The sequence below is a fragment of the Sinocyclocheilus grahami genome, unplaced genomic scaffold (genome assembly GCF_001515645.1).
Source record: "Sinocyclocheilus grahami isolate Dianchi unplaced genomic scaffold, SAMN03320097.WGS_v1.1 scaffold179.1, whole genome shotgun sequence".
Lineage (NCBI taxonomy): Eukaryota > Metazoa > Chordata > Actinopteri > Cypriniformes > Cyprinidae > Sinocyclocheilus > Sinocyclocheilus grahami.
In genome coordinates this window covers 1,451,679-1,464,751 of record NW_015505358.1, presented here as the reverse complement: position 1 = coordinate 1,464,751, position 13,073 = coordinate 1,451,679, and the positions used below count along the sequence as shown (strand labels likewise).

Below are 13,073 nucleotides of genomic sequence, written 5' to 3'. Positions count from 1 at the left end.
TATATATATATATATATATATATATATATATATATATATATATATATATATATATATATATTTGTGTGTGTGTCTGACTTTCATTTATTTAGTTCAACTTGATGTACTAAAATAACTACAATTTTAATAAAATCTAATTAAATTGATTACTATACATCTCAATGACAAGTACATTCAAGTATCTCAATGACACTGTGTCATTTGTATAAATTATATTAAAAATAAAAAACACTAAAATTTATAACAAATAAAAACAAAACAACATTTTTAACTTTAACTAAAAATAATTCAAAATATTAATAAAAAGTATAGCTACTGTATCACAATGCCACTAAAGTATATTAGATATGAAAATTAAATATTAAATGTATTAAATATATTATTACCGGTAAATATAAAAAATATGACACATGCACAATACATTTAAAAAGTGATAAAAAAATAACAAAAACACAAAACAAAATTTATAAAATTTGAACCAAAATTGAAATAAAATCTCAATGGCACTAAAAACAAAACACTGGTGCATCTGTGAGATTTGTTCTCCTGTTTTACGGTCCAGCAGGTGAAAGTGGCTACATCTGATCACTTCATAAAGCAACAGCACATGATCTGAGGAATCATTCATGTCTGGAGCCCAAACGCTGCAGGACGAATCCTAAAAAAAACTTTTAACACTTAGTGTTAGATGTCTGATCACATCGCTAACATTAAGCACGAGTAACAGTTATAGTGATACTTGCTTTAGGAAACACATGACTAATAATGACACGATACTTTCTACTAGATACAGCAGCTCAAGCTCTGCTCTTCTCATTAAACCGGACATATGTTTTTCTGTGGTTGCTTTTGGGTAGGAAATGATCAGATGATTGTGGCTACTGCTAAGATAATCACAGTGTGTGAATTTGTCAAACATTTGCATCGGCAGAAACTGGAATTTCCTGCTCTTAGAGGAAAAATAAGCAAGATTTAATGCCATTCAAGCATGCATTGAGCCCTTAATGCCGTGCAATGTCCTAAAATGACATACAGTTATTAAAGAGATAATCTCGGTTTTATAATTCCCCATCATTCCTCATCATAAACCACTTCCCCTCTCCTGATAAACCACATACAGCATCCAAAAACACAAAAGTCCTGCCTATTTTGTTTGTTGTGCTATAATTTATAATTAATGTCTATATCTATATCAAAATCTATGTTCAATAAACAGAGCAACAAATAGTTGATCAAATAGTTGTATATATATATATATATATATATATATATATATATATATATATATATATTTATATTATATGTTTAAATTATATTTCAATTATTTGTATTCATATTATGTTGTTTTGCATTAGAGATGAAATGTGATTAGAGGTGAAACAAGTCAACAGCACTATGATCATCAATGCTTAGAAGTACAATGGAGTCTATTATTAAGAAGTGGAAGGTATTTGGTAAAACACAGACCCTCCCTGGATCAAGACGTCGCTCCAAACTGAATGCACTGCAAACACACTGACTTGAGATATTTAGTCTTGTTTCCAGTGGGAAAAACTAAATTAAGCGCATTTTGCTTAAAACAAGTAAAATTATCTGCCAGTGGTGTAAGTAAAATACTCTTGTTTTAAGAATATTTTACTTACCCCACTGGCAGATAATTGTAACAAGACTAAATATCTTAAGTCATTTGGCTAATCTAGTAAAAGTATCTTGATTTAAGAATTTTTAGATATTTTGACTAGAAATAAGACAAAAATACTAAGTAAGATAAGCCATTTTTTGCAGTGTGAAAGAGCCAGAGAAAACTGGTCAGAGAGGCAACCAAGAGGCCGACAGCAACTCTGAAGCAGCTGAAGGAATTCATGACAAAGAGTGGTCATTGTGTGCATGTGACAGCAATATCACAAATTCATTGAAGAAAAAAGCGGCTCCTCAAGAAAGGCCACATGCAGTCAGACTGAGCTTTACCAAAACACACCTTGAAGATTCTGAGGCAGATGAGACTAAAATCGAATTTTTTGGCCTCAACACCGAACGATACGTCTGGCGGAATTCCAATACAGCTCAGCATCCAAATAATAGCAATAAAGCATGGAGGCGGTGATGTCCTGTTATGGGGTGTTTCTCTGCAGCAGGGACTGGAGCACTCGTCAGGATAAAAGGAAACATGGATTCTTGAGGAAAATCGGCTGCCCTCTGCCAGAAAGTTGTCATTGGGAAGAAGGTTTACCTTCCAACATGACAATGACCCAAAGCACACAGCAGAACTGAGCACACAGTGGTTGAAGGAGAAGAAGGTGAATGTCCTTGCATGGCCTCGTCAGAGCAGACTTAAACCCCACTGAAAATCTATTGCAGACTAAAGGCTGTAATTAAAGCAAAAGGTGCTTCAACAAAATACTGACACAAGGGCTGATCCTTTTTCCAAATCAGTGATTCTGTATTTTTTTTTTTTCTGACATGTTGGTGTTATATTTTTTACTTGGATGTTATGAGTAGATACAGCTGGATAAAACAAAAACTGTGTCTGTCTTCATATCAGGCTGCAAAGCAACAAAATGTGATTATTTTAAAAGGGGGTGATTATTAACTATACCCATTGTATGTATATTTGCTATTCTTTTCTATTTAAAAAATGTGAAAATTTAAATTATTAAACATCAATGTTCAATGAATTGTTAAACTTAACCCATACAGAACTATATATATATATATATATATATATATATGTGTGTGTATAATTATGATATGAGGCCTTTTAGGGATAGCAAGAGCAATAATGGCTTAATTTTAATAAAATATACTACAATAAAATAATATAGCCTAAACATGGCCACTCATTCCCCTTAAAACCATGTTCCCAAATCACAACACAATACTGCAAATTGATATAAATATATATATATTAGACTCACCTAAAATTTAAGTAAATGGTTAATCACCTGCATATTTAAATATTATATTACCTATTTATCAAGTGTCACGACTGTTTTCCTTCTTGTTGTCAGATATTTATTAAAATATTAATAATACGAGGTAATTCCAAGGATATTATTCCACATTTCTTCTGCTATGAGTTCGATCACAGCCATGTTAACTCCCTCATACAAATGTTGTAGAAATGAGATGGGATTTTTTAGATAATTTGCCTCATAATAAGCAGGCCCTACTAGTAACTATGGCAACGCCAGAAAACAAATGGCAGGCGTGATGTGCATTTCTCTGACAGAAAATAGAATCGAAATAAGGTAAATTCATTCATTCAAAGTCATCTTCAGATTGGTCCGAATACACATTTGACACGTTATTTTATTATCTGATGATGTTGACCGATATATATATATATATACATATACATACATACTGTATATACTGTATATATTTTTCGTTATAATACAGGTAACAATATATTTAAATTAAACTGTATTACTATATATTACTACTATATTGAAAATATATAGCTAACGTCCATTGTAGCTTTTTCTTCTGGTTTTTTTTTGTACATTTTAAAAGGTATATATTAACATGCAATTTCCCACCTTTTTCCGCTTTTTTTTTTTTTTGCGATGTACTAAATAAAAATACTGCAGTAAGAATATAAAACAGTTTACATAGTTATGCATGCAGTATGTTGTTTTGACAAATTCTTGTATTGGATTCGAGCTGTGCATTTTATCAGTATGAATCAACAGATACTTTCAGTTTTATCAGTTTTTGTCTCATCACAAAAAGCTCCAGCACTTCCCCTTTCCTGATGAACCGCAGCGTTCAGAAGCACCGACACTTGCAGCAAAAGTCCTGCCTAGTAAATTATAATTATTATCTGTTTCAAAGGCTTTGAAAGAGCAGGAGGTTAATGAGTCAGAGAGCACTTTCATGTGGTCGATGCGCCCCATCCTGCGTGAGGCTCAACACACGGTGCTCGGTGGACAGTAGCTGCTGCATCTGAGTCCGGCGCAGCACGCAGAGACTGCAGAGAAGCATTGCAAACATTCCCTTCTAATTGTACACTTGTTGTCTTCAAAGGACAGAAGCTGTAGCCTAAGATTCATGGAATCTGGGATACAACAATAAGCCACACATCCGTCCAGCCCAAAGCCGCAGGCTATTTAAAGATAAAGTAGGCTGTAGTTTTTTGCCACTAAATGAAGCACCCACCCTTCCGCCGCGCTATATTGGAAACAGATGCCGTCGGTTGTGATGCTCAGCTAATTTTTGTGGATTGTGATTTTTTTTCTTTATTTTGATTTTTTTAGTTGCCTAAGCCAACAAACTGATAACCATTTATAAAGACAATTCATTCCTGAACACACACAGTTTAGCACTGATATACTGTGCAACAAACAGAAATGCCAACATAATGACTGTTTCCAAACACGTTGCCATTAGTCCCGCCTCCAAACTCACGCTATTGGTCAATGTTAGAATTTCAGTACTAAAAACAAAATCACACTTTTTCTTTAAGAAACATGAATTGATTAATATTTTGTTTAAATGCCACTATTTAAGAGAGAATGTTTTGTACGTGGCAGATTAAGAAATGGTTAGATTGTAGTTGAATAACTGGAAATAGCTAAAACAATATAATTTTATCTAACAATGATTGCAAAGTAAAGCAATACAGGTTTATTGATTATATGATTAACTGAACAGTGTTCAAGAAATAGTTCAACTAAACCTATACAGCACAAAACCTAAATCTTTAATATCTTTTATGTTAAAATACAAGTAAAATAAAATGTTTCATTATATTAAATTATTATTAATATCGATAATATATATTTAAAGTCCATTGTAGTTGTTTGTTTGTTTTTTTATTTATTGCATTTGCATATTGCATATTGCAAACCTGGTAATAGCAATAAGATTAAAGATCAATGTTTAATAAATAAAGTAAACCAATACAGCACAAAAAAAATCACTCTTTATAGGCTAATTATTATGCTAAAATACAGGTGGAAAATATGTTTAAATTCTATTTTATTATTTAAATTGAAAATTAAAATTGTACTTTTATATATATATACAGTATATATATGTATTTATTTATTTTTTTATTTTTTTGGGGGGGGGGGATTTTTAAAATGAGGTGAAATTTGAAATATATGACCAGAATAAAATATAAATGTTTTTGACATATGGGTGTTCCACCAAGTAATACAGTTAACTGGACTAATTGTAATCTGTTTATTGACATTTTACAGTGGCTTTGAACGCAGCTCATCCAGTAAGCATTAAGGATCTGGCGAACTCTCCCTTTAATAAACTGCTAACAAGCATTGAGAACGTCAGGCTGAAATGCATGACTGATCTGTCTATCAGCAACTCTACATTTCTCTTTCATTCAGTCTAAGATGGATTCACGGCGGTGTTTGATGTCTCAGCTGTGTTGTGGGCTTTGCTACTGTGAGACGCTCCCTACTTATACCATAATTACTGCATCTGCTCTGTATTTAAAGACCTCCAACTCAATGTTTTGACAACTTTATGGCCACACTTAACTGTCAGCGAAAGATCTGAAGTGTTCAGAGACATTTTTAGGGGGCAACAATCAGCGCCTGCAAATTTAAAGGCATCAAACACATAATTTGGTTGCGCAGTGCATTAATGCAAACTTTCAGATGTGAAACAGCTGCCATTATCCAGTGGTTGATATCTTTTCAAATTAAGGATCCTCATTAGACTTTGAATGCATGTCTTTCCTTTCCTACGGAACAATTTATAATACTTGTGCTGTTTTCCCACCACAATGATGTCACTTCCTAGAGGATGATGCCACTGAGGCTTGTGCTAGTTCTAGGGACACAGGAAAAAACATATAAACTGATTATCAATTAAAACAATATTTCCAAAAACAAAACAAAAAACTTAATTTTTTTAAACAAATTTATACCTTGTAATTATTTTTATTTGTAACAGTTTATTATGAATCTTTTATATGAAGCACTTTGAATTAGCATAGAATTACCTATGTATAGGGCAACATTTCTCATTTTCATTTAGTTTAAATTGATGTACTAAAATAAACAAAAACTTAAATAAATAAATAAAAATGACTAAAGTACTTTTTGATCAAAGATAAATAAATAAATAAAACCAGGACTATATCTTAATATATAAACAAGTTGTTAGTTTACATCAGGGTTATTATAGATTACTAAAACTATTATACCTTGTAATTATTTTTATTTGTAACAGTTTATTATGAATCTTTTATATGAAGCACTTTGAATTAGCATAGAATTACCTATGTATATACATATATATATATACACTTCAGCTAGTTGCCAAGGCAACATTTCTCATTTTCATTTAGTTTAAATTGATGTACTAAAATAAACAAAAACTTAAATAAATAAATAAAAATGACTAAAGTACTTTTTGATCAAAGATAAATAAATAAATAAAACCAGGACTATATCTTAATATATAAACAAGTTGTTAGTTTACATCAGGGTTATTATAGATTACTAAAACTATTTTTTTTTAAAAAGGTCAATAGAAATAAAATAAACGTTAAGTGAAGTAACATTATATTATGATATTATATAATTTATTATAATAAAATTAATTTCAGCTAGTTGCCAAGACAATATTTCTCATTTTTATTTAGTTTAACCTAATAAAACAACTGAAATAAAAATTACTAAAAAACATAGACATTTTAAAAGAAAACTAATAAAAAATGACCAAAGCATACATCACAAATTATTAATAATTAAAATGAAAACAGAAAATCTAAAAACAAAAACTCATTCAAAATATTAATAAAAACCCTAATAATATCACAATGGTATGAAAATAACACTGGTTCACATTAGAATGTGAACCTGGGATGTGACAAAAATGAACATCCACTCAAATCAAACAAGTCAAAATTAGGATTCCTCCACGTTTACCTAAAACTGATACAATTGTTATGCTGATCATATGATTTGCAATAAACTGTATTAAATTAGAAAAAAAGCAAAATAGGCACGTCACAGGTCACCTCAAAAAAAAAAAAAACTGAACCATTTAATTACCATGCCAGAAAGCCCGACCAAGTTTTCCAGTCTCTCTAGTAGTATGTTATGATCGACAGTATCGAACGCAGCACTGATATTTTGCCAGATTCAGAATTTAAGCGAATATCATTTATTATCTTAATGAGTGCTGTCTCTGTGCTGTGATGCGGTCGAAAACCAAGAGTCGCTCCATTCCATCACACGAGGTTTCTACACTCAGTCCAGAATTATCTTGTTGCAAAAGGTTGAAAGGGAAGATCTGAATGAAAGGCAAGGCTATAATCATCGCTGCATGTGATGCAACCCATCCGAGGATTTACAGGCCGACATGTGAGGGCAAGCGTTGTTACACCGACAGAAGAAAAGAAAAAGCTGCCAATCTCCGAGACGTGAGGAGAACATGCTGGACTCTAAAACAAAAAGACAAGCATCCATTGTGTCCAAACCCACACGTCCCAATGCATCCTGGGACACGCAATGTGGGCAAGGTGTGTAAACACATCAGGGCGTGCTGTCATCGCTTTCAAGTGTTGCTGATGAATACATTATTAAAATAGCCGAGGGAAAGTACATCTCCTGAATGGGCCGCTAACATGCAGAAGCTTGAATCCCGCAGTGGCACTGTACACACATGTCCCGCTCAGGACCACAGGCAGGTGTCTGCGGCCGGAGGGCTTTGGGAGAGCTGCCAGATGATTTTGTTTAGAAAGACAATAAGAGCAGTGAGGCTTCGGGTTTCTGAGGATGCAAACTAAGACACCGCGTCTGAGCAGCAGAAGTTGGGAGTTTTGCCCAATGTGTCCATAAAGAATAACTGTTAGCCAAACAATACACTTATTATGGAGAATGCGTGTGTTTTCCTACCGCGTTCGGTCACAGGTGGGAAGTTTTGTGTGATATTTGATGGTGTTCTCTTCCTGACTGTGTGTGAGAAATTAATGTTGCTTTTCAGAAATACAGCACTGCTCAAAAGTTTGAGGTGGGTAAGATACTTTAATGTTCTTATGCTCACCAAGACTGAATTTATTTGATTAAAAAAAACAGTAAAAATGTGAAATATTATTTTAATTCAAAATACCTGTTTTCTATGTGAATATCTGTTAAACTGTAATTTATTTCTGTGATCAAAGCTGAATTTTCAGCATCATTACTCCAGTCTTCAGTGTCACATGATCTTCAGAAATCAGTATAATATGCTGATTTGCCGCTCAGGCAACATTTCTGATTATTATCAATGTTGAAAACAGTTGTGCTGCTTCATATTTTCATGGAAACCATGAATTCAAATAGTAAACAGTTGTTTATAATAATAATTCACAATATTACTGTTTTACTGTATATTTGATCAAATTTAAAAAATGCAACCTTGGTGACCAGAAGAGGCTTCTTTCTAAAACATTAATGCTGATATTATAATCAATGTTGAAAGCAGTTGTGCTGCTTCATATTTTTGTGGAAACTGTGATATATTTTTCTTTTCAGGATTCTTAGATGAATAGAAGGTTCCAAAGAACAGCATTTATTTGAAATATAATATTTTGTAACGTTGTAAATGTCTTTACTGACACTTTTGAACAATTTAATGCATCCTTGATGAATAAAAGTATGAATTTATTTAAAAAATAAATAAATAAACAAAACAACCAAAAGAAAAAAAAAACTTTTAAACATAAATTTAAATATTTCATAGCTTTCATTAAAGGAAAACTGCAATGCATTTTCTCACCTCATATTGTTACAAATCTTTGGATTAATTGTAATACTGTTCACATTGCTCTCTTCTCCACACAACAAAAATGAACATTCACTGATGTTGCCAAGATCCTAAAATGACAAAAAAAAGCATCAGGAAAGTAGTTTATATGACTTGTGCATTATATTCAGTCTTCTGAAGTCATACAATAGCTTTACGTTTGAGAAACCCAAATTTGAATCATTATTTGCTGAAATGCTTCCCCTAGCTTTGAAACTTCATTCACATCTGAACATCTTCATGACATGAAGATGCACCAGATGTGATCTCAGTAACTGACCTTGATAACAAGCACTAATTAAATGACTAATGTTAGGGAATATCATTCTAGCTGAGGTTGAAGAGCTGAAGATCTTCAGCGTGAACTCTGGCTCAGGTCATGAGGTGAGCGTAGGAGTGGGCATGCATGTTTGTGGATGTGGTTATGATTAAGCAGGTCCAATGAGTGAGCGCTGCACAAAAAATGACCATATTCATAATAGCTACCGCCAAAACACTGTAGTTACACAGTTATTGTTTACTGCGAAACCACAAATTTAAAAAGGATCTCCTTTAAACCACATTAGACACATTCCGAGCTTTATATTATAACCACTAACTGTGTTAGGAACTAATATACTCTTGATGTGACATTTAAACAAAGATTGCACCTGAAATAATTAGATGTTGACATTGTTATGGATTAACATCCACCAAAACCTATAAATCACTATAACATAAATAAATACAGTACATGCTGCATTTACAAAAGAGCACAGTTGTATTAAATGCACTTTGAACATGGGTTAAAATATATGCACTGCTTGTACAGTACTACAGTACATTGAGTTAAATGAAGAAACGTTCTGACGAAATGGATCAAAATGAAGCAATGCTGCCCTCTGTTGAGTACAGGAGAACACAAAACACTGACCGTAAAGAGAACACAATATAAACCAACTGACATTTCTGTCTTATGAAATGAAAGTTATATAATAAACAATATGGACGACTGAATTACTCTTATGTCTGAATGTTATGAAAGTTATGGAAGTATGCACGACCTATACATGAACAAAGACTTTTTTTGGTCATGCTTGCATTACCCATTGAGCTCTAACATATAGTTTAAATATGCAAACATAATCTCATGATAACTATATTGGCATTCTTTCAATTTAAGTGAATGTAAATTAATATCAAATGCCTTAAAAAAACTTAAATAATAATATTAAATATTATATAAAATATTTATATTATATATTTTATAATATATAAATATCAAAATGCTTATGAAAAAAATATATAATTTAAATATTACAATTTATACATAAATATTTATTTATATATAAATACATACATACATACATACATAAATAACCTAAATTGCCAATGCAAATAATCAAGGGGAAAAAATTTTTAAACCACAATCAGTCTAAAAGGTCAAAAATCATTTATCAGGACCGCATGAAAATCAGCCTCTAACACACCAGCTTAAAAGTAAAATTATTGAAATGTATGAGTCAGACCCTTAATGCAACATTTTAAATACATCACACTACACTGTAAATGTTTTATCAGTTAACCTAAAACTGTGCTTCACATGGAAACAGTCGAAATTGAGAAATATGTAATATTACTAAGTCAATCTGGCTACATCAAATGACCAAAAAGTGATTTTAAGGGTCAGATCAGTTAGAAACAGTTCCTCAAGATCACAACTGCAAACTTTCACTTTTTGCATGCTATTTACACAAAAACAATTCATTTAAAACCACCCATAGTGGGAAAGAGAATCCCATCATCACAGCACTCATTAGTCAAGTGTTATCAGGAGACTGTCAGAGAAAAATGCAGGAGGAATGACGTCTGTGCAGGGCGAGCATGGTGCCAGGTCACTCCCTCTCACACACACACACACACACACACACACACACACACACACACACTCACATGTTGTGTTTCCATGTTTTATGGGGACATTCCATAGGCGCAATGGTTTTTATACTGTACAAACTGTATGTGCTATTGCCCTACACCAACCCTACCCCTAACCCTACCCCTTACAGGAAACTTTCTCAAAAACACTTATTCTGTATGATTTATAAGCTTAATTTTACCTGCTGACACCTTCGATCATGTATTTGAATCTGTAATCTTAAACAGCTCATCAGATATTTAACAGAAATGCAGATGTTGAGCAGGATGAACAGACATGAGTGAGAGGGAAACTATGGCCTGTTTAAATGTGTGAAACCTCATCAGATACGAGCAGCGTTCACCGCTTAACTTCCTCCCACTCGATCTCTGCATTCCTCAACTCGTCCTGAGAAACTCACACTCAAACGCGATTGTTTCTGACGCTTTATGCATTATAAAATCCTGAGACTGAGGCTGAACTTCTCCACTGAGACGGATGAAGATCTGTGTGAGTAAATCAGAGACTTCATTGTGTTCACAGGAGCAATATAATGAATATATATTGAATATAATGCAAAGCAATGCAGAATGTGTCTGAACTGAAGTGGACTCTATTATGTTCACTCTATTATGTGTCATTTATGATGCTGAGAGTAGAAATTATAAAGGAAACTCTGGATTTTTATTGAATGCAAATGTAACTAACTTGTGAATGGTGATGGCAGAACACTTAGAAATGTATTAACTTGCAGAAAGTTGTTCAACTTCTTCATAAGCATGTAAATGATGTCACCTATATGTTTAGACGCTCAAAAAAGTATGCATCAGCATTATTTTAGTTTTTATTAATAGTTTGAATTAGTTTTAATTTTTATATTTTCTGTATTCATTCTAATTTTAGTTTAAGTTTTAGCAATTTTGTTGTGTCTGTCATTTTAATTTAATAATTTTTTTTAAATATGTCTATATCGCTTTTATTTATTTCAATTTTAGTTTGTTATTTTAGAAATGTTGCCTTGTTAACTAGCTGATTTTTTTTTCTTTAATTTAATTTAGAAATTAAATTTTTTTATTAAATTTTTGTTTTATTTCAAGTAACATTTTGTTGTTGTTGTTTAAGTTTCAGGTAACTATAATAACCCGGGTATGCATTATCCAAAAGCATTATGAGAAACATAGTAAACATCACATAGTGGTTTTCAGTTTGAAATATTAATGAAGAAGTTTGAAGCAGTTGTATTTCAAGAGTTATATTTCAAAGACAATGTTGGTGGCAACACTATCCTGTGGAGAACAGTTGAAAAAAAAAAAAAAAAAAAAAAAAATATATATATATATATAAAAACAAAAAAAAAGTTTAAAACTTTAAGTCAAATTTAAGTCAGTCAACTTAAGTTTATCAACTTTAAGTCATTTCAACTTAAATTACATTAAACAGATGATGCAAGTGACGTCACACTATGTTGTGATGTTTTTCTGGACTGCTGTGTGTGTGAGAACACAGGATCCTCCAGCATTAAACTCCAGCAGCGTTGAGGACATCAGCACTAATGCAACATCACCACTCTGTTTTCCCATCGGAGACAACCCCTACCCTAAATGTGGTATGAATATGCATTGTTTTATATATATATATATATACACACACACACACACACACAGGTGCATCTCAATAAATTAGAATGTCGTTTATTTCAGTGTTTTTGTCTGTTTTTTACTGTAAATTAAAAAAATCTTACCAGACAAACTCTCTTTCTCTTTTTAGGCCTGCAGTATATACTGTAGTAACATTTTATGTCCTTACTAACAACACACCACAATTCAATGCATGAGTTTTGCTTAAAAATTTAAAGTATTAAAAACAAATGATTTGTGTTCATATAGATGTCGATCTTGGAAAAGATGACATTACTTGGTCAAAGCTCAATCTCAGATGACTGTACATCTACTTTGTGTTGTTTAGCACCTCAACGGTCTTTTTACCGTAATGATAATAGCTGTAACCGGATGCTGCGGTCGTCAGAGCGGTAATGTACCTGCAAACAAACAATATACATTTGTTTAATTGGAGTCAATACTTAGAATATTGATGTGAGGATGTGATTGTGAGTAAAACCGCACCACAGTGACTGCAGTAAAACACTGTCAGTGTAGTGAAACACCGGCGCAGCCAGAGACGCCGACACCAGGAACAACTGCACCGCCGTGTTGATCTGAAACACACACAAACACTGTTTTTTTTCTATTTTAACTTTACAGACTAAAGTGTCTCAAGAGCGGGGCATCGATTTCCATTCTGCATAAAGAGTGATTATACAAATGACTTGGTCAAAGCTCAATCTCAGATGACTGTACATCTACTTTGTGTCGTTTAGCACCTCAACGGTCTTTTTACCGTAATGATAATAGCTGTA

The 13,073-nt window shown here is 32.6% G+C and overlaps 1 protein-coding gene across 1 annotated transcript in view; it reads left to right on the top strand.

Annotated features, from left to right (window-relative positions):
• The first annotated feature begins 11,079 nt into the window (after nucleotides 1-11,079).
• The window catches only part of LOC107594125 (leucine-rich repeat neuronal protein 4), a 4,005-nt gene continuing 2,011 nt past the window's right edge, over nucleotides 11,080-13,073 (top strand). The window contains exons 1-2 of the mRNA XM_016284072.1: nucleotides 11,080-11,167; nucleotides 12,164-12,263. Of these exons, the coding sequence (XP_016139558.1) occupies nucleotides 11,156-11,167; nucleotides 12,164-12,263 (112 nt within the window). The 5' untranslated portion in view covers nucleotides 11,080-11,155. The remainder of the gene's footprint in view (nucleotides 11,168-12,163; nucleotides 12,264-13,073) is intronic.